This window comes from Coenobita brevimanus, chromosome 73 (genome assembly GCF_032717465.1).
Source record: "Coenobita brevimanus isolate Jiangsu-jjx chromosome 73, ASM3271746v2, whole genome shotgun sequence".
NCBI lineage: Eukaryota > Metazoa > Arthropoda > Malacostraca > Decapoda > Coenobitidae > Coenobita > Coenobita brevimanus.
This window is the reverse complement of record NC_137026.1, coordinates 20,551,875-20,574,741: the sequence shown is the minus strand read 5'-3', so window position 1 is coordinate 20,574,741 and position 22,867 is coordinate 20,551,875. Positions and strand designations below refer to the sequence as shown.

The following is a 22,867-nucleotide window of genomic DNA, read 5'->3' as shown; positions in this document are numbered from 1 at the left end:
GGCAACCGTGAGATTCTTAGCACCCCCTGCCCATTTAAGGGCTGCACGGGACTGGGGGCCATTATTATTCTTTCAGAGTCCATCAAGGTTTCTTTGGCTAACTTCCTGAACACCTCGCCATTGTGTTGCAGTCGCAGTAGGCAGCTAACTTGCCTGATTGCCCACACCCGAAAGACCCAGCTATGCTGTAGCCAGTCACGTGCCGGCATGCTTCCCAGCCATTTCACTCTCAAGGAGTTCCTCTGCCTGAGAAAGCAACCACCCCCCTGCTCCCGAGGGCTTTTGATCTGTGTAGGAGAAATATATTGAAAGAAAATGCTGGCGGGTGTTATCTCCATCCTTATTTGTCTTTTATATATATATATATATATATATATATATATATGTCGTTTCAAACAACAGTCAGATTTGAAAATGAAAATGTGTTTTTCTGGTGTATTTTGTTGTGATTCGATTGTTTTTAACCCTCCCCATCCCGTTGACGTATGGGTACGTTGCAACGATTTGCATTTGCCAGTCCTGGCGACGTACCAGTACGTTGTGCAATTGCAAGGTCCCTAATTTTCACAATTTTCAATTTTCACGCGTGAATTTTTCGTATGCATACACGGGACACCTTCCTCTATTCCTCTACAAGATGCCAAGCAGGGACAATGCCTTACACCGCATAACCTCCCCCCTCCCCCCCTCATGCCATTGTCTTGGCAAAGGAGCTGTTACCAGTGACCTGGCTAGTAAAGATATTCAGAGCCAGAGTGATTCCCCAATCGATGACAATGTGGAGGACAATGTTTACATAGCATTAGAAGAAGAAACAGCCAGAAATAATGATCAGGTAATGTGGCAAAAAAAGGTCAGGTATGGTAATTAGTTAGTGAGTGAAACAATGCTTATAATGCCTTTATTACTGCTTGAAAACCAATATACTCTCATACTACATATACATTCGTACCAAGTAAATAAATAAATACTGTTTATGAGTGGATAAAATAGTTACCCTCCCATAGAACTCGTTTTCTTTGGTGCCAGCATGTTAGAAAACCCAGTCAGGTAAGGAGGAACTCCTACCTGGATTGGGTATTTTAAACCTCAGGTGAGCGTTTTCTCTATGAATTTTCAATGTTTCTCACCAAAAGTGAAGGTTTTAGCCAAAATTTTTTTTTTCGAAAATACCTCGGGACTGGGGGATGTCGGAAGTGTGGAAAACCTCGGGACGTGACGGGTTAACCTGATTTCTGTCGCAAATAAACAGTTTCAGAGTTACGCTCCCCCGACGATAATGGGGGACCAGTGGGGAATGAGAGGTTTTGTGGTGGAAGCACGGCTGAAGTGGTTTATCTGTGATAAATGTGAAGGCCAGAATTGATCGAATCAACAAAAAGCACCAGAAAAACATTCATCATTGCGGGGGCTCTGCCCCGTCAAACCCCCTCCCCATATTAAACGACCAAATCGCACAACTAATCTAACTTAACTTATCCTCGAAACCACGTAAATCTAACTCTATTGTTTCGAAGTCAATGGTTGCTGTTCTTAGATGTCGGAGTCTCAACTGAATTGAATTGGAGGCAGATTGGAAGCAGGTCTCACTTTCTCAGACTGAGGAGGGTAAGCGTTCACAGTACTACACGTTTGTCTTTTCGGTAAATACAGGGCAATTTGCACTTTGGACAGCCAACATGTGTTGGTAAAACTCCATGCGATTTTTAAAAAATCGTACACTATGTCGTCCTCCTTGTAAAAACACTTCACGAAATCCCAGCAGTTATAGCTACAACCATCACACAAAGGAGCCATTTTTGAACCGAATTCAAATCCGACTTTCAAGACCAGAGACACATGTTGATGTAGGTGCCACGTGACTCAGATCTTCAAATCAGATTGGTCAGCGCATCTACCTAGGTGGCACGTGACTAAAGGGGTTCAGCCTGATTAGTCGGCGCTCCCGTACTTTTACCCGCCCAAATCCCTGCCCATGGTCCCAGACACGGCCACAATAACGTTTTATATACTAATGTTATTAATCATCTGTGATGATTAAGTATTTGGTAAAACCAACAGTAGAAGGTGAGATGTGTATACTGCCAAAAGGAAATTTCAAATTCCCTGGTTGTAAGAAACGGCAATTTGTCCATATCTATCTACCTATCTATCTATATATATATATATATATATATATATATATATATACACACAGTATATACACAACGACAACTGCCATGATTAAGCGATTTTGGACAGGGGAATCTGTGGGACACTTAATTCTGCCAAAAACCCTGGTTATATGGTTACCAACCAGCGTAGTATATGGTTTTCTGGGTACAGGAAACCATTTGGCTTGTCACTCAGTGTAGAGATCATAAGGCATCTTTACACTGAGTGAGTGGGTGATGGGCGCCCCTATCCAGTGAATGGAGAGAGACTGGAATTGGTGAGAGAGTTCAAATACCTGGGTACAGTGATAGAAATGAGAGGAAAATATACAAAAGAAGTGGAAAGTACAGTGAAACAAGAAAAAAGTAGCTGGTGCAATAAAGGCATTGATAAGAGATAGAGGCTTGAGTGCTGCAACTGCACAAGGCTTACATGAAGGAGTGTTAGTGTGAAATTTAACATATGGATGTGAGACTATGGGGTGGCATGAAAATGAAAGTCAAGAGTAAGAGCAGTGGAGATGGGACTGCTGAGGTATTTATGTGGATTACAGAGGGTGGATAGGATACGAAATAATGTGATTTGTGAAAGGTGTGGAGTGAGGAAGTCGGTGGACACTAGAATCAAAGAGAGTGTACTGAGATGGTATGGTCATGTGGAGAGAATGGATAACAACAATGGCGAAAAAGGTATATCTGAGCGAATGTGAAGGAGGGAGGAGGCGAGGTAGGCCAGAGAGAAGGTGGAGAGATACGGTGGATGAGTGTGTGAGGAAGGGAGGTTTGGAAGTCAGTGAGGCTAGGGAACTGACAAGAGATCGAGCTGGCTGGATGAATGTTGTGAGAAGGAGTGCATGATCAGGGATTCAGCACCACTTTTTGACATGACAGCATCCGGACTGACTCTATCGGATACATACTTTTATGTGAAGCTACAGAACCTGGTGAATGTTTTTGGTGTATCCGATAGAGCCAGGATTCTGTGTGTGTGTTCTTACCTAATTGTATCTATACAGGGATGATGCAAGCTCGTACTGTCCCGTGTATTAAACCATTTTTATCATACATATTGTCACGAGTTGGCGCAATTAAGTATTTGAATAAACTTGTGACATTAACTTTGGTGGGAAACCCCGAATTCTAGTGGAATCCCAGTATTTATCGCTCAGTTCAACCGCCACGTATTCACCCAATCGGGAGTGTTTTTCAGGACATTTTTCACTATTTCATAAGTGATCGTCCTTGTGCGCAATGTTAGCACCTTCGCTGAGTGAATTGTGGGTGTGTACCACTCACACTCGTTGGCCGTTAGCATGTGTAGCCACAACACTCGCCTCTTTCCCACAATTTGAATCACTCAAGATTTGAGCGCCGTGGGAGCAGGTAGTGTGTGTGTGGCAGCGTCCTTCCTCAGTAATGACGCCTAGTTCCTGCCGCCGCTGTTGAATTCCCACCTAGCGTGATTGGCAAGAGGCTTAGTGTGTGCAGTGTCCTTCCTCAACAACGACGCCCAGTCATCTGCTTTGTCCACTTTTCTGACCAGTATTTCTTTTAGTTTTTTCCTAGGTTTAAGAGTTTAGCTTTTGAGTGAGCGAGTGAGTGCGATCTCCTTATTTGAATTCATCTTGAGTCTCATGTAATGTAAATTTATTTTATTGTAATCAATAAATTTAACGGTTCTTTTTATTTGAGCTTAATGTAATGTAAACTCATGTTTTATTTCTCCATTAAGCTTATTCCACTTATAGCTCCTAGTTTGCATAAACGCTTTGCTATTCATAACTGGTACTTAGGCCATTCCTTTTGTATTAACTTAAATCCGTTGTGCCATCTAGGAGTTAATTGTACCAGCAAGAACCTGTTTATCATTAATAGCATTAGTTATTGATTGTCAGGGGTGGAGTCACTTTCTCCAGAGGCCAACAGTACTAATAAACAGCATGTGTGAATAATTAGTCTCTGCTGTGTACTATTGAGAAAGTTTATAAAGTCTCGTCCTTAGAGAATCGGCGAAGTAAGCCGACATAAAGTAATCATTGCTTGATTTTCACAAGACATTTCATTGTCCTGCTCTCAAGTATTATTGAATAATATTCTTTAATATTGTATACACATAAAAACCCCCGTGACATTTGGCGACCTCATTCCAGGATATTAACTCCTACCTCTAAAGTTATTCACTAGATAATACTCACTCACTCATACTTAGGTATTTATCCTTAAAGTCTATAGGCACTATGTTACTGGTGATTATTGATTCAGTTCTGTTAATTTACATAATAGTTTTCACAGTCAGTTGTTTGTTTAATTTTCTATCTTTACCAGTTTAATTAGATAAAACTGGTCACCACCAACCTGTGCCTATATTCTTTATTCTTGATTATTGGCATCTTTCTTTGCAATTGCAGTCAGTACTGAGTCACTAGTTTACTGAGATTGAGTTAGCATCATGTCTACCAGCGTCTATGTACAGGAAGCTAAAGATATGGGGCTTACTGACCCAGAGAAAATAAAGGACTTTGTCCTCTCTCGGTTTAATTACGAGCAGCAATGCGAGAATGATGCTCGTGACGAGCATCGAATTCAGGGTGAGGAACGCGAAAAGGAGCGCGAATACGAGGGAGAACAGCGCGAACACGAGCGAGAACAGTGCGAACATGAGCAAAAACAACGCGAACTCGAGTTAGTACAAGAGCGAGAACAACGCGAATACGAGAGTGAACAACGAGAGAGAGAACGAAAACACGAACGTGCCGAGCGAGAAGCATGCGAAAAACATGAACTTGAGGTGCTGAAGCTCAAGTGAGATTCCTTGGCTTCAGACACATCTGGTGCAGCTGTTCTGGCGACCCCACACATCAAGCTTCACCCATACAAGGAAGACGAGCGAATCGAGCCATACATAGCTCGTTTTGAAGACATGGCTCAGCTTTGCCAGCTGGATGATGCAGCTAAGCGGCTTCAGTTTCTTAGCCTGTTTGAGGGCCCTGCCCTCGATATTCTGCACAGAATTCGTGGAGACAATCTCACGTATGAGATGATGAAGGCTGCACTCATCAAAGCGTACGGTCTCACAGTTGACAACGCCAAGAGTCAGTTCATGAGGGCGCGTTTACAGGAAAAAGAGACTGCCGTTCAGTTTCTTGACTGGTTTACTGCTTACTTAGATGAGTGGATGGAGAAAGATGAAACTCCTTCCATGCATGAGGGGATAATTGACCTTATGCTGTGCACGCAGCTAGAACAGTTGTGGCCTACTGAACTTATGGCTCAGCTTAAGATCTGCCAGGTAAGAGATGCCAGCCAAATGGTGAAGAAGGCTGATGCATTCTTCACTGCATACAGGTATCAAACTTGCAAGCAGCATACCTGGAACAGGAAACCTGATAAATCTGGGAAACCATCTCATACTGAACCCCAGCAACAAGGCCGTTCTCAGAATAATAGCCAAGGTCCAAAACCACAGAAGAAGGACCAGGGGCAAAACACTCAGAAACCTGAGTGGAAGCAGTACAATAAGCAGAACCCTAACCAGCAGCAGTACCGGTATTTCTAGCAGCAGCAGAGCAAGGACAAATCACGTAACCCTCAGTCAGGACAATCGACTTTAGTGTATCAGAGGCAGGATGCAAATGCAGCCCTTATGCCACAACAAGAGTACAGTGGTGCCAACCCCACCAGTACAGGTACTTCCCCACAGTTTACTAGTTTCCCAGCGACAGTGAACCCTCCTCCACAGGTGGTCAATGTTCCAGCTCCTCAGATGGTGAGCACGACCCCTCAGGTATCAAGTTCTCAAGGCGCCACATTTGCTGCATCGTTTGTTCCGCAGTCTCACCAATGACTGGCTGCTACCTCCTCAGACCCTTCCACCAGTAACATTGCCTTTCTTGTTCAGCCAGGGTTTTTGGGAGGTGTTTCTTGTTCAGCCAGGGTTTTTGGGAGGTGTTTCTTGTTCAGCCAGGGTTTGTGGGAGGTGTTTCTGTAAATGTCCTGAGAGATAATGGTTCCTCAGGTTGCTCTGCCAAGAAAAGTTTAATTCGGCCCGACGAGTGCACGGGTAAGCAGATCCAAGTTAGAATTATTGATGGGTTAGTGAGATTGTTCCCTGAGGCATGTGTCCAGGTGGCATCTCCTTTCTATACTGGCTTGACAGCTGCTGTTGTCATGCCAGAACCCTTGTTTGACCTCATTATCGGCAACATACCGGGCGTCAAAAACAGTTGCGCCATAGATGTTGCTACTCAGACTTCGGCTGTTGCAGTAACACGAGCCATGGCCAAGGCTCCGAATCGTGTCACCCAGTTGACCGTCGCAACGCCGCAAGATTTGATTCGTAGTCAAGAAGTTGTCCAAGAACAACAGTCTGACCCAACACTTGCCTCAGTGCGTAAGAAGCTGGAGTGCAAAGTGATTAAGTATTCACGGGGAAGTCAAGCCAGGTTCCTTCGCAAACGAGGACAGCTATACCGTGAGTCACGAACACCCCAGGGCAAGGTTCGACTGCAGTTCGTCGTTCCGCGAAGTATCACCGGGCAGTGTTCTAATTAGGTCATTGTTCAGTCATGGGAGGTCACATGGGCCAAAAGAAAACCTCTGACCACATCCATGCTGACTTTTTCTGGCCAGGAATGGGACAGGAAATAAAAAGGCTTGTGCGTTCCTGTGATGTGTGTCAGCGTACCACTGACCGGGGATGTGTCCATCCTGCGCCATTGAAACCAATGCGTGTAATCTCTGAACCGTTCGAGAGAGTAGCAGTTGACATTGTTGGGCCAATCTCTCCTAGGGCAAGTGATGGATCAAGGTATATCCTCACTATTGTTGATTTCAGCACACGGTGGCCTGAAGCTGTGGCCCTTAAGAATATAGAGGCCGTCACTGTTGCTGAGGCATTGATCAAAGTGTTCTGTCGCGTAGGTATCCCCAAACAAGTCTTAAGCAACCGGGGTTTGCAGTTCACCTCTGCAATGATGAACGAAGCATTCAGGTTGTTGTCCATCCGAGGCCTGCGAACTACGCCTTATCATTCCATGTGTAATGGGCTGTGTGAGAGGTTCAATGGGACTCTCAAGAAGATGTTAAAGCGCATGGCCGCCGAACAGCCAAAAGAATGGCTGCAGTTCATTGCTCCTCTTCTGTTTGCTTATCGAGAAGCCTCACAGCACTCCTTGAAGTTCTCACCCTTTGAACTGGTGTATGGAAGGTCGGTCCGTGGACCACTTCAAGTCCTGTGAGTTATGGGATGATGAAGAACCCGACCCTGAAGTCAAGGCCACCTACACCTACATCCTTGATCTAGCTGACCGCCTCCGGTCGACGTGCGAATTAGCTAAAGAAGAATTGATCAAGGCGCATGAAGTTCAGAAAGCCTATTATGATAAGAAGGCAAAACTTCGGAAGTTTAGTCCAGGCGATAAGTGCTTGGTGTTACTCCCCACTGCCCAGAACAAGTTGTTGGCGCAGTGGAAGGGTCCATTTGATGTAGTAGAGCGCATTTCAGACCTCAACTACATAATTCAAATGGGGAATTTTCGCAAAAGGTTCCACATTAACATGTTGAAGGCTTATCATGAGTCAAACCCCGAGGAGACTGGCCTACGAGTAGCTGATGATAGTGACCAGCCACTGGAAGAAACCGGGGCAGCTCGGTGATCCCAGCTGATGACCATGATGACGAGCCCTTAACCGCTCAGTCCCGTCAGGAAGAGACTGTCGGAGATGTTTTACTTAACGCTGACTTAGCATTAGGTGATCAGAATGCCATAAGGTCACTGCTCTGTCAGTATGCTGATGTCTTCTCTGACCAACCTAGACTTGCAAGGGTTGTCACAAGATTGAGTTGACCAGCAACACTCCCGTAAAGGTTAAGCCATATCCGATTCCCATGCGACTACTGGGCGCAGTAGACAACAAATTGCTGACATGGAGATTGCAGGTATTATTGAAAAGTCCTCATCTCCTTACTGCAGTCCAATGGTACTAGTCCACAAGAAGGATGGTGGAGTCAGGATTTGTGGCAACTATAGGAGGCTCAAATCAATCACGAAAGTGGATGCTGAGCCAATGGGTGACCATATTGCCATCTTCTCCAAGCTGGCAGGGTCACGATATTTCACGAAGCTCGATTTGGCGAAGGGATTCTTCCAGATTCCCCTTCACCCCGAGAGCCGTCAGTTCACTGCCTTTGCTACTCCTGGGGGGTTGTATCAGTATAAAGTCCTCTCATTTGGACTTACCAATTCCCCAGCAGTATTCAATCGTGCCATGAGACAAGTGCTCCATGGTATTGTAGGAGTAGAGATGTTCATTGATGATGTCCTCGTTCATTCTGCCACGTTGGAGGAGCACCTCAGACTCTTGGAAATTGTCTTCAGTAGACTCCAGAGTTTCAGCATGACTGTGAAGCCTAGTAAATGTAAGATTGTTCACAGTGAGGTGGAGTTCCTCGGACATAATGTTGGCAACAATCACTGCAGGTGTCAGGGTGATAAGATCAGGAAGGTTAGAGAAGCCCCGAGACCCGTGACCAAGAAACAGGTTAGGGCATTCCTTGGCCTAGTGGGGTATTATAGGAGTTAGAGAAGCCCAGAGACCCGTGACCAAGAAACAGGTTAGGGCATTCCTTGGCCTAGTGGGGCATTATAGGAGTTTTATCCCCAACTTTGCTCTCATTGCCCAACCATTGTAGGAGGTGCTATGGAAATATGCTTCAAACACCATTGAATGGGGAGAAGCACTTAAGAACATGTTGTGCAAGCAGCCTATCTTGCAGTTGCCTGATTCCAACAAACCTTTCATACTGCGCACTGATGCTTCACAAGATGGAGTAGGTGCCGTATTGATGCAGGAATGGGAAGGTGGAATCTTCCCAGTGGCATACCACAATTTGAATCAGTCAAGATTTGAGCTCCGTGGGAGCAGGTAGTGTGTGTGGCAGTGTCCTTCCTCAGTAACGATGCCTAGTTCCTGCCGCCGCCGTTGAATTCCCACCTAGCGTGATTGGTGAGAGGCTCAGCATGTGCAGTGTCCTTCCTCAGCGACGACGCCCAGTCATCTGCTTTGTCCACTTTTCTGACCAGTATTTCTTTTCGTTTTTTCCTAGGTTTAAGAGTTTAGCTTTTGAGTGAGCGAGTGAGTGCGATCACCTTATTTGAATTCATCTTGAGACTCATGTAACGTAAATTTATTTTATTGTAATCAATAAATTTAACGGTTCTTTTTCTTTGAGCTTAATGCAATGTAAACTCGTGTTTTATTTCTCTATTAAGCTTATTTCACTTATAGCTCCTTGTTTGCATAAATGCTTTGCTATTCATAACTGGTACTTAGGCCAGTCCTTTTGTATTAACTTAAATCCGTTTTGCCATCTAGGAGTTAATTGTACCAGCAAGAACCTGTTTATCATTAATAGCATTAGTTATTGATTGTCAGGGGTGGAGTCACTTTCTCCAGAGGCCAACAGTACTAATAAACAGCATGTGTGAATAATTAGTCTCTGCTGTGTACTGTTGAGAAAGTTTATAAATTCTCGTCCTTAGAGAATCGGCGAAGTAAGCCGAAATAAAGTAATCATTGCTTGATTTTCACAAGACACTTCATTGTCCTGTTCTCAAGTATTATTGAATAATATTCTTTAATATTGTATACACATAAAAACCCCGTGACACATATCCTTAAAGTTAATAGTTTGGGCACACACTATTTCATTTGGTAGTCCATTCCAATGATCAATTGCCCTATTTGGGAAACTGAATTTCCTTACGTCTTTATTGCCTCTTTTTCCATGTAGTTTTTTGCAGTGTTCTCTTGCTGATGCTTCCCCATAGGTCATATATTCATTTATGTCTATTTTCTCTTTCACTGAGATGCACTTATTTAGCATAATCATGTCTCTTCTTTTCCTTCTCTCCTGTAGTGTTGGTAGATTCAGTTTTTCTAGTCTTTCTTCGTAGCTTAGATCCCCTAAGCTCGGTACCCATCTTGTAGCGGCCCCTTTGTACTTTTTGAATCTTATCTATGCTTTTTTTGAGACCAGGATTCCAAACTAATGATGCCTATTCCAGAGTTGGTCTGATGAATGATGTTATTATCTTTCTCAGCATGTCTTCATTTATAAATGTGAATGCTATTCTTATATTAGCAAGCAATGTATACATGTTATGTACCTTCTCACTGATGTGGTGAACTGGAGATAGTCTGTTATTGATAATCACTCCTAGGTCCTTCTCCCTTTCTGATATGTGTAGGGTTGAACTTCCTGACTTATAATCCCAATCCGGTCTTTTTCACTTTTACCAAACTTAATTACATGACACTTGTCCACATTAAATTCCATTTGCCATTTATTGCTCCATTCATGTAGCTTATTTAATTCTTCTTGTAGCTCTCTGCAAGAATCTGTGTTAGTAATTTTCCTTTGTAATTTTACACCATCAGCAAACATATTTAGACAGCGTCCATTTCCAATGTTACTATCTGTGTCATTTATATACACTAAGAACGTAATTGGTGCCAGTAATGATCCCTGTGGAACTCAGCTAGTTACTTCCCTCCATGATGTGTATGTGTGTGTAAATATATATAAATAAATGAAGTATCGCACACGAAGGTTCGATGGTACTCAAAAAATCAGTGTAGCTCGTGATCTTCATATATTTATATGAATATTGCAGCTGCACGAAACAAAGGTCGTTAACGTGAGGTACAATACTTTAGGATTTGCAACAGCCATTCACTATGACGTCATAATGTTTTGCGGAAGGAGTGCACCGACATTTTTAGGAACAAGTATACAGTACGTAAGGTTGCCTTCTTTAATTAAGTGGTCTAATATACGGTAGCTTAGACCAGGCCCTTCGGTGAGCCCGAAGAAGTAGAATGTATTGGCTTTTACCATAAATTATGACTGGCCTCGTCAACGATGAGTAAAACCATCTTGTGGCAGCAAGAACAGTGTTAAAACTGAGTCGTTGTTTTGAACGAAAAACATTATCAGATCGAAGTTTGGTTCAAATTTATTTTACCTCTTTAATCAGATTGTTACTTCGACTAAATTTTATGTTATCTGAAAACGATTTTATTCAGATGAGTAGAAAATTACTGAACTGACGCAGTGTGCCGCATCCTTCAGTAATTGCTTCAGTTCCAGAAGTCGATACAAACCTGATCAAAATTATCTCCTGGTGAATATATATATATATATATATATATATATATATATATATATATATATATATATATATATATATATATATAAAACCCATTTGCTTCCAGATCTCCTGTGCGAGGGATTTTGCTGGAAGGGTGCTAGGCGTACTGCCCTCCGCCTGTCGGCTGACAGTCGCGAAGCTCATAGGTCCCTACTTGGGGGTTCCCTTCTTTATTAAATTTTGAAAACGCCCAGTTCCGTCCTATATTGAGGACACCTGGCGCCAATGGGATATACGGTGATGATAAGAAACCCTTCTGCACGCAGAGGTCTTGTGCTTTATTCTTGCTATTATTTAATGAGAACAGTGAATTTTGTCCCCTTAGTTTGATGGCTTCTTTCACCTGTTTTCCCTCAGGCCTCTTGCAGTGAATAATTTCACTGTGCGCAGAAACATTACAGGTATTGCTTTCCTAAGATAATTTTCTCCTGTGTTTCTCCACCTGACCATCACAGAAATCTCAACTACTTTTTCTTGGTACCCCTAGGCGATGATAATCAGCTTTTAGTGGACTTTCAGTGGCTAACTGTTCAGCCATCTCCATAAGCTTTCTGGTGACAATAGAAAGCTTAACTAGTTCATTCGTATAAACGTCAGGCACATCTATTCAGCTTGAGAGAGGGCTTTCGTTGTCTAAGTGTTAAAAAAGTATCCATATATTCTGTGATGAAAAAGGACTATTTTAATTTTGCTAATGTTAACCAGTTGATGGCAACCATTACAGGGTGAAGTGAATCCTACTACGGAGCCCCTGTTAACTGTATGGAGAGATGTAAATGCGGCTTCCATCCAGGAACCAAACATCCACACTCTTCCCCGGGGCCTTGCCGTGGCAAGGTGCTGTCAGACACAAAAGAACATCAGTTCACTGCACGAGACGGCCATGCAGGGGCGGTTGCTTGCCTGCGGTTAATGGGTCTGCTCACCCAGACAGAATGGGATTGATCAACAACTTTTGTTTCAGAGAGATTTTGTTCAGCTTAGAAGTGAGTGTCATAGTAAATCATCCTTACCATTTTCATTTTTTGGATATCACACGTTGACATCACTGTGTATTTTAAAAATGTAAACTGTATAATACACCATGTGAGGACGGGCACTGTAGGTTGCATGGTGTGGGCATGTTAAGATTTAAGTGAGAAGAAATAACAACAGCAGAAGCAACAACACCAACAACACAAAGCAGCATCACCATCACCACCACCATCACCAACACCATCACCACCGCCAACAACAACAAGCAAACAAACACACCCACTACCATATTCAGCACATCCTTATGGCGAAGGCTATAAGTAGGACGGTTCAGTTTTCAGGGGTGAAAGTGATTTCCTAAGTACAAGGGTATCAAAGCTATCTATGCCTCTTCAGCAGTGAAGTGGTTTTCGCAATATGAGGGTTGATGATGCAAGCACAGACCTGGTGACCCTGAAGACGAGAAGTGCTGGTGGTGGTGGTCGTGTTCTCTGCCAGTCTGGGTCCAACCTCCTCTTTGTACTCTAACTTGGCCTAAAATTGCCATCTCTATCATGAATGCTGAGTTGTAACAATAGATTAACACTGAAATATAGTGCTATTCAAGAAGAAGTGCCACGAAAAAGATGTAGAACCATAGTATTGTCTTTCTCTGACTCTGAATTACGTGAAATTAGCTACAGGTTAAAGGAAACACAGCATATTCGACACAACATTTCTCTTTTAAGCTTCGTTGAACAGTCGGGTGGAAGCAAGACCAAGATAAGAAGGCAGGATCGACATAATGTATCTGTATGTGGGTGTGGTGATGGGTGTGGTGTTGGCGGGTACGGCACTGGGAGACAGCACTACTACCTCACGACTTGCCAAGAACTACAACCCGAACGGTGACTGTCCCACTGTATCTTCTCTCTTGCAGGCTGTTGGTTTCGCCCCCGCCTGTGTATCATCTTCTCTCGCTCTCTGCGCAGTGCATAATGGAGAAGATCAGTTTACTATGTCTTTACAGGTAAGCTGGAGACGTGCATCCCTCTGGTTTGATTGAGTTGTTTCACCTTAACCTGGCTCAGATAAGGATTTTTGCAGCTCCCTTCACATAGCTCAGAGGCAGAGAAAGACGATGTCATTGCTTCCATATTACCTCTTCGTGATTAGCAACAGATTCTAGTACTGGCTGATTGTCCAAACTCAACATTCAAGATGGAGATATGATAGTTTTAGGCCAGGTTAATGTGAAAAGGAAAAAGTTAATAAATTCACCTCAAGAGATCCCTACTTAAACTGTATCGTCTAGAGATAGCGTGAAAAAGATAATTATTCATCCAGGTGGAGAAAATATTGGAGATTGATTCTAGTTCTCATTTATGTGTGTGTGTGTGTGTGTGTGTGTGTGTGTGTGTGAGAGAGAGAGAGAGAGAGAGAGAGAGAGAGAGAGAGAGAGAGAGAGAGAGAGAGAGAGAGAGTGCAACTGTGTGTGTTTGAGTGTGTATGTGTGTTCTTACCTAATTGTTCTTACCTAATTGTACCTTTACAGGAATGAGTCAAGCTCGTACTGTCCCGTGTCTTAAACCATATTTATTGTACATATCCTTAAACTTGTGAATTGTTTTGGCACACACTATTTCATTCGGTAGTGCATTCCATTGATCAATTGCTCTGTTTGGGAAACTGAATTTCCTCACGTCTTTATCACCTCTCTTCTTATGAGTTTTTTGCAGTGTCCTCTTGCTGATGCTTCCACATTATGTTAAGTAATCATTTATGTCTATTTTCTCCTTCCCTGATATGCATTTATATAGCATTATCATGTGACCTCTTTTCCTTCTCTCCTGTGGTGTTGGTAGATTCAGTTTATTTAGTCTTTCTTCGTAGCTTAGATCCCATAAGCTTGGTATCCATCTTGTAGCGGCCCTTTGAACTTTTTCAATCTTGTCTATGTGTTTTTTGAGATGAGGACTCCAGACTACTGATGCATACTCCAGGGTTGGTCTGATGAATGATGTTATTATCCTTCTTAGCATGTCTTCATATACGTATGTGAATGCTATTCTCATATTTGCAAGTAGTGTATACATGTTCAGTACCTTCTCACTGATGTGGTCAGCCGGAGATAGTCTGTTATTGATAATCACACCTAAGTCCTTCTCTCTTTCTGATGTGTGTAGGGTTTTATTTCCTAACGTATAATCCCAATCAGGTCTTTTTCCACTTTTACCAAACTTCATTACATGACACTTGTCCACATTGAATTCCATTTGCCATGTATTACTCCATTCATGAAGTTTATTTAATTCTTCTTGTATCTCTTTACAAGAGTCTGTGTTAGTAATTCTCCTTTGTATTTTTGCATCATCTGCAAACATATTTAGATAGCTTTCATTTCCAGTGTTACTGTCTATATCATTTATATACACTAAAAACATGATTGGTGCCAGCACTGAGCCCTGTGGTACTCCACTAGTCACTTCTTGCCATGATGAGTACTTTCCCCTTAGTACTGTTCTCATTTCTCTTTTTATGAGAAGATCATGCATCCAACAAAACAGTTTGCATCGAATACCTCCTTGATGGTACAGTTTCCATAAAAGTCTTTGGTGTGGTACTGTGTCAAATGCTTTCTTGAAATCTAAATAGATACTGTCCACCCATCTTTCTCTTTCCTGTACTGTGTCTGTTACTCTGTCATAGTAGCTCAACAGCTTAGTAACATATGATTTTTCTTTTCTGAAACCAAACTGTCTTTCTGTTATCATATTGTGTTCTTCTAGATGATTTACCCAAGCTTTTCTTATAAGCTTTTCTAATACCTTGCTTACAACCCTGGTCAGTGATACTGGTCGGTAGTTGAGAGGATTTTGTCTATTCCCTTTCTTGAATAAAGGGATAATATTTGCTTTCTTCCAAATATCAGGTAGTTTACCTTGATTCAAGAATTTCTTGAAAATTAAAAATAATGGTTTACTTAACTCCTTTGCACATTCTCGTAGCACCCAACATGAAATTTCATCAGGACCATTTGCTTTTCCTCTGTCTAATTTACTTAACTCCTCCTGTATTAATCTTTTTCTGATATTTGTATATCTGGTAGTATGTGTGGGCATGCATGTTCCACATAGTCCCTCTCAAAATTTTTTTCTTCTGTAAAAACCTGATTGGAAATTCTTATTTAGTGCTTCACAAATATCTTTCTCTTGTGTATAGGTGATTCCTTCGTCCGTAATGGATTGTATTATATCTTTTACTTTGGTTTTGCTTCTGATGTAGTTGTAAAATAGCTTCGGTTGATCACTACTTTTATTTATGATATCCTCCTCAAAATGTTTTTGGGCTTCCCTCCTTATTCTTGTATAATCGTTTCTTGCCTGTTTGTAATTATTATATGCCCTTTCACTATTGTGTCTTCTGTATCTGTTCCACAACAAATCCCTTCTTTCTTTTGATTTTTTACATTCTGTATTGAACCATTTCTGTATTTTCTTATCTGCTTCTTTGTGCTTTGGGATGTACTTCTGGAATCCTATTTCATAAAGTTCACAGAATTTTTTATATACAGCATTTAAATCTTGTCCTCTAAGCTCATTGTCCCAATCAGCTTCTAAGAAATACTTCTTTAGGTCATGATAATTTCCCTTTTTATAGTTTAGGCTCTTTTTGTAACTTTCATTGCTGTTAACTGTCATATGCTATCCTGAAGTTGCAATTTAGTACTGCATGGTCGCTTTTGCCGAGTGGAGGGTGATATATTAAACTGTCAATATCATTTTCTTGCCTAGTAAATATGAGATCTAGCATTGAAAGTACATCGAGTCCTCTTTTTCTGGTGGTTTCCCTCACATGTTGCGTTAGGAAAAACTCTTGCACGAGATCCAGGAGCTTTTGGTCCCAACAGCTTTCTTGGCTTATTATATCTAGAGTATTCCAGTTTATATTTGTATTAAAATCTCCGGTTAGTATAATTCTTTCCGATTTCTCTTCCATTTTATGTAGTAATGCTCTTAAACTCTGAATTGTACTCTCTGCCAGGTCCTCATATTTGTCTCATTCCCATGTGTTTGATCTGGGTGGCATGTACAAATTGGCTACAATTACTTTCCCTTCAGATGTGTTGATCTCTACTGCAATCAGTTCTACTTGTGATGGTATATCTAGTTTTATTTCATTGACTTTTAGATTTTTCTTAGTTAATATTATAATTCCTCCTCCTTTTTTTAAGATTCTATCTATTCTCCGTATATTATATTCCTCTAAGTTTAGTATGTCATTTGATATCCTTGGTGTTAATTTTGTTTCAGTTAGGCATATTATTTGTGGTTTATTTTCTCTGACATAATCATTCATCTCTAATGATTTAGATACCATTCCATCCACATTTGAGTACACCAATTTAATAATCTTGTTTATATACTTGTGATGACATGGTTTTACTACCTTCCTCCTTTTTATCCCCTCCTGGTTATATACCACTTTCGTACCTGCAATCTTATTACTTTGTAAAAAAATGTGTTCTCTTCTTTTGATCTTCGCTCATTTTTTGTTTTTGCTTCCTCCCTCTTCTCTTTCAGTAATTCCAGTTCCTCTTGTGTTAGGCATCTTTTTATCCATACATTTTTGAACTCCTCTTTTTCCATAAGATTCTTTGCATTTTTTAGTATCTCCTCCACGGTGTTTACACTCTGGAAAGTTACCTTTAGAGGTCTTGACTTGCTTTTCTTGTATTTCCCTAACCTGTTCCTCTGTCTTTACTACAGATTTCCTCTGATACTTCTTTCAATAGACTCATTACATTTGCTATCTCCTGTTTGTCTCTTGAGATCTTGTTTTTTACTTCTTCCTCTTCTATACCAGTGATTACTCTGGATTTGTTGATATCTACTGAAATTCTGACTAACTTTGGATTATTTTCGATTATTTTTTTCACTTCCTTTTTAATGCTTTTTTCTTCCACCCTTGTTTCTAAATCTTTCTTTACTTTCACCATTTCAGCATACGTGGTTTCCACATCATTTTTATAGCTTTGCACAGCTTCATTCACCTGTGTGTGTGTGTGTGTGTGTGTGTGTGTGTGTGTGTGTGTGTGTGTGTGTGCCGTCATTCATGGAATTAGCTTCCATTGTTCTCTCATTATCAAAGTACAGCTTAAGAAGCAGGCATATCTGTTGTAATATATGTAGCGGTATTCTGTGTATAAAAACGTTAGTAGAAGTTTTCGTTAGTAAATTGTTGCTTTGTAATAAATCTCCACCGTTTTATTATACAACCTAACCAAGTTTTAAATTTTTCCAAATCATACCGGTGTTATAGATGAACTGTCCTAACACTGAGGGTTGGTTCGGACATACACTGTATGTGCTATCTTCCTCACTTCTCTGACATACTTCTTAAAAACTCAAAGGGCTAAAGCTTTGAATGATATCCAGTTAATAGGTGACAGATGGGACAACATTTAGGCTACGAAAAATTATAGTTGCTACCAGCAGAGGAGGCCGGGTATAGTTGTGAAATATTTATATTTTTCCTCATTGCAGCATGCTGTAGGTTAAAGTTATAACAGTGATATTTTTCTGGAGGTAGGAAAAAATGTTTTTTTTATTCTTTTTATAGACAAAATAAACGAAAACATTTTTGTCACCGGGTTATTCAAAGATTTGTGATGGCATTTCATCCATCACAACTTACCCCAGAAAGGGGGCAACGTATTACACACCCCGAGGTAGACTGACATATATATTATAGAACCCAAATGTGTCCATACTCATTTTCACGTCAGCAACATGTGAATACAGGCGTAATGGCATAGTGAATGTGGTGTAAGTAAAATTAAATTTCATCATTATCATTCAGTCAGTCATTCCGTCCCTGTCTCCAGCTTTAAGTGAAAAGTTCACTTGTTCAACCATTACTCTCATTCAGTCACTCCATCACCGGCACTACCACTCACTATTTATTAAGGTACTGTAGATAGACAGATAGACATAGATAGATAGATAAAATAGACTGATTTATAGATAGAGACAAGTAGATTGATTTATAGATAGACTGATTTAGATAGAGAGATGGATGAATAAATGCATAGTCTGAGACGGACGGATATAGATGGGATAATAAATAAACTGACAGATAAACACAGATATAACTTACTGTACACAGATCTACATAAAGCTCACCTTGACCAGGACTGCAGCTCTTTTAAATGATTATTGTCCACAACTCGTTTGACTGCTGCCTCCATGAAATCAGTCTGTTTTCCATTGGTAATTCCAGGGCATGGTTTAAATGGTATCTGAAAATATTGGGTCAGGTTATTACAGTTGTTTTCGAAGGGGATAAATTGATACCGTAACAAGTAACTCATAACAAAGAACCCCAGTACTAGTTTTCTACACACTTGGCCATTTCCTTTCAACAAAAATGACACCACCACCATCAAAATTTTGCCAGTTTCACAGCCTTTTCACATATATGGCACCACGCACCAAGTGATTCACTTGCATCAACAGGTGATACAGTTATATTAAGATAATATTTGAACACAAAAAAGTTTCGAAAGCTGGAAGAAACCCTTAGCTCTTATTCAAGTAACGTCCTCGAATTTCCACTTCAGTCCCCACCTTTGCTTAATAACTGGATACAGTGACAACGACCTCTGCTTCATCTGTTGACAAATTATGGCAGTATTGAGAGGTGTAACAACCTGGACATGTAACAACTAGACCCGGTCTTCTCTACTTTTTTTTTTTTTTAATAGAATTATTTTTCTAAAAAGTGGGCGAACCATTATCGCTCTCCCCAGATAACACCACCACACACCCTAAGAACACACCATGCAAACAGCACCACGCTAGCAATATCACACACCCCAGCAACACCACATAAAGCACCACACGCTCTAGTGATAACAGTTTCTACCAACATCACACATTCTAACACCACCACAAGTCCTAACAGCATCACGTACTTTAATAACCCACAACACACACCATATCACATCACGCAGTTCAACACAGTCTTAACAATACCACACAGTTTAACGGCACCACGACACACCATAACGCACATTACCAACACCACACACTGTACCAAAATTACAACGCACATCATAGCAGAGCTCACACACACACACTGTTACAGCACCATTCCACAACACACAACATTCTATTAACATCGCAGCACCAAACAAAACATCACATTCTAACAAGATCACAACACAACCCGCTCTGCCAACACAACAGCACACCGCACCACAATACTCGATACCAAACGCTACAATGACACTGCAACACTACAGGACACCACTACACAAACTTTAATAACAACACATCTTACCACACCACACCACATCACACCAGACCACACTGCAAGACATCATTTAACTACAACACACCACACCACACTAACAACACCATAGCATCACAGCTCGCACTAACACCACACCGCACCATGGAAATGGAAAACTAAAAATGAAAGGTGTGCACTTCTTATACTTGAAATTCATACCATTAAGATCAGTGTTGGTATGCTAATATCTTTCTAATATTTTCAAAGACTACAAGTTACTGTCATAAAATAAGCTACTTTTTTTTTTTTTTTTTTTTTTTTTTTTTACGCCGTGTCCCTTTTTTTTCGATACGGGCTAAGGCGTTGCCCCTGGGTAGAGGACTTTGGTTTTGGAGTGTGTAGCACCTTATGACCAGATGCCGTTCATGATGTCTACCAATGACCCTTGAGTGGGCTCCCTTCGGTCAGAGCGCCCTAACCCACTGAGCCACGGCTGCTACAACCAGCTAGGTGACAAGAGAGCGCTGCCTTGCCAGGCAAGGGAGATTGGAAGACATTTTAAAGCTACCGACTTATGTCTGACATGATGAAATCAGAACCGAGCCTTAATTCCATGTATGGCTAAGTCAATTAGGGGGAGGCGGTAGCTCAGTCGGTAGAGAGGTGGTTTGTGGTCCTACCGGACCCAGGTTCAAATCCTCACTGGGACAGGGAACAGTTTAAGGATCTGAATTTACTAAAAACAGACTTTACTGATCTACCAGAAGACCCGCCGACAAGTCGTAAAAATACCCCCGCTAATACCAACACACCAGTCCTGTATGAGACAGCCCTAGCATGTATTCAGTATGGACGGTGGGTGTTAGCGCCGAAGTGGTGACATGTAGAGGTGTATAGGATGAAGGAGGACTACTGGGCCTTGAAAGCAGGCTGTGAAGCCTATGCTCAGAGTCGGACACATAAAAAAAAAAAAAAAAAACTGATTGAGTCCAACTCTAGTAAATGACCCGCCTCGGCCTGGTAGCATCCAAAACCTAACTTTAAAGTGTGGCTCAAGTCTCGTTCTAGCTTTAGGGACTACGAGTATTACTGGTCTCCTATAAGCTTGTAATAATTGTATTACCGCAGTAAAAATGGGTTATTAAGTATGTCATTCCACTGTAAAGGTTGTGAAACTGCATAATTAATACAAAAAGAGGGAATCTCGCCACGTCCCGAAGATGCTTGCCAGCCCTGCTCTTCCTGCATAAATATTGCAACTGTACTGCAACTCACCCTGTTTTTCCCTTGAATATATGAATGCAAAAAAGTGCTTTGAAAATTTCGTGTTTCCCCTTTCCCAGTGTCATTACACACACACACACACACACACACACACACACAGAAGTAAAGTATATTTACCAGTGAAGAATCAGAACAATACTTTCAATATGATAATGAGGGACTCCATGGCGTAACCCGCCAAAATTGAAAACGAGAAAATGGAGGACAGAATAACGAATTTTGGACCCATGCTCCTTAGGAGTTCCTTTATGGAACGTTTCATTTATGACGTTGTTATATGGGGGAACTCTGAAGGCGCCATGGGTAAAACAATCTGTGCCTAATCTCCGTTTTCTTGGTTTTCTGAGCATGACAAGGTTGGCGTTTCTCCATAGATACTTTAGCCGACTGATCTTTTTTTTTCTTTTTTTAATTTTTGGTGCCATTAGACTATGTTCTCACACTCAGTTTAAGGGCCACATCTCGTAATGAATGGCTTGAAAACAGCCGTTAACCTGTCATTACCATGATACCTTTCGTATTCTATTGTTATAATAGGCAGACGGTGAAATTCTTATGGAAGATCTCTGGCGGTAAAGGAGTCAGTTACAGCATGTCTTGTTTTAAAGGAGTTATTAATTCCTCCCAGCTGTATAAGTATTTTTTAACAACTGATGTTTGTTGCTGGTAACAGGAAATGCGCGAGAACATGCAAGAAGTGCGAGAGGTCATTCAGGAGCTGAACACGTGGCGGGCGCGACCCCGGCACTGCAAAGATCTGTTGGCATCTGGTGACAGCGGACGTGGCGTGCGGCAAGTGTATCCCTACCCTGGTCGCCCTTACGACGCAGCTACTGTTTTCTGTGACCACATTGTCGACGGCGGTGGTTGGACCGTCTTCCAGCGTCGCACCAACACCACCATCCGTGAGGACTTCTACCGAACCTGGGTCGAGTATCAACTGGGCTTTGGCAATCTGGACGGCGAATTTTGGCTTGGACTCGACTTACTCCACACACTTACCTCGTGGTCTCTACAAGAGCTGAGAGTGGACCTTGCAGATTTTGACGGTCAACAGCGTTTTGCCAAATATGGGGTGTTCAATGTAGGTCCAGCCAGTGACAACTACCGCCTCAGTGTTAACAGGTGATCACAAACATTTGACTTTTTTATGTTTATTTATCTATGCTGTTGGAAGTGGTGGCCACAAGCGAATCGTCTCCATGTCATCCTGTCCTTCGCCATCAGATTACCGTCCCTCTGAATCACACACCTTCTCACTCAGTGCTCTCCTCCTCATCCATCCAACGTATTTTGGTTTCTTCCTTGCCCTTCTTCCTCCATCTCACTCACATACACCGTTCAAGTCAATGTCCCAGTCTTCTTTCTCTCCAAATGGCTAAATCATCATAGTATACTTCAAATACAATCCAGCAAACTCTCGTCGCCACCACAACATTTCTGCAGTTTCTCATTTGTCTATCTGTCTCTCCATACTTCTCTCCAGCAACTCACTGACACTCTCATTCTCGACTTGTCCTTCCAAGAGAGTCCAAGCTTCACTTCTATACGTAATAGCACTGACTAGACTCAATACCCTATTCCTTATCGCTCCTTGTCCTCAATGAACCTGCAACTATTCATCCCTGCTGTACCCTTTTCATGCAGTCATCAAATCTTCCATCCATGCTCATCTCACTACCTAAGTGTGAGAAGGCACTCATATTCTCCATTTTATTACCATTCGGCCTCAGTGTGAAGTCCTTGGCTTCATTTCTCTTAAAGAACATCAAATTATTCATAGGTACATTCATTCGGGGACGGGTATTGTTTTCAATCAGTTTGTCTGCTTGTTTGTTTGTCTGTCTGTTTAACAACGTTAGACGAAAATTACTGGTGCTATTTTGACTAAAATTACAGGAGTGATGGGCTATGACCTTCTTGGCCAAACTGGGCCAAGACCCAGGCTGTAGGCCCCCCAAATGTATT

General features: G+C 41.6%; 1 protein-coding gene across 1 annotated transcript; it reads left to right on the top strand.

Moving 5' to 3' along the window:
- The first annotated feature begins 13,124 nt into the window (after nucleotides 1-13,124).
- On the top strand, nucleotides 13,125-22,028 carry LOC145407502 (ficolin-1-like). The gene is made up of 2 exons (XM_080278428.1): nucleotides 13,125-13,349; nucleotides 21,573-22,028. Exons 1-2 carry the CDS (start codon nucleotides 13,125-13,127, stop codon nucleotides 22,026-22,028), a joined length of 681 nt encoding a protein of 226 aa, XP_080134554.1.
- Nucleotides 22,029-22,867: the final 839 nt, after the last annotated feature.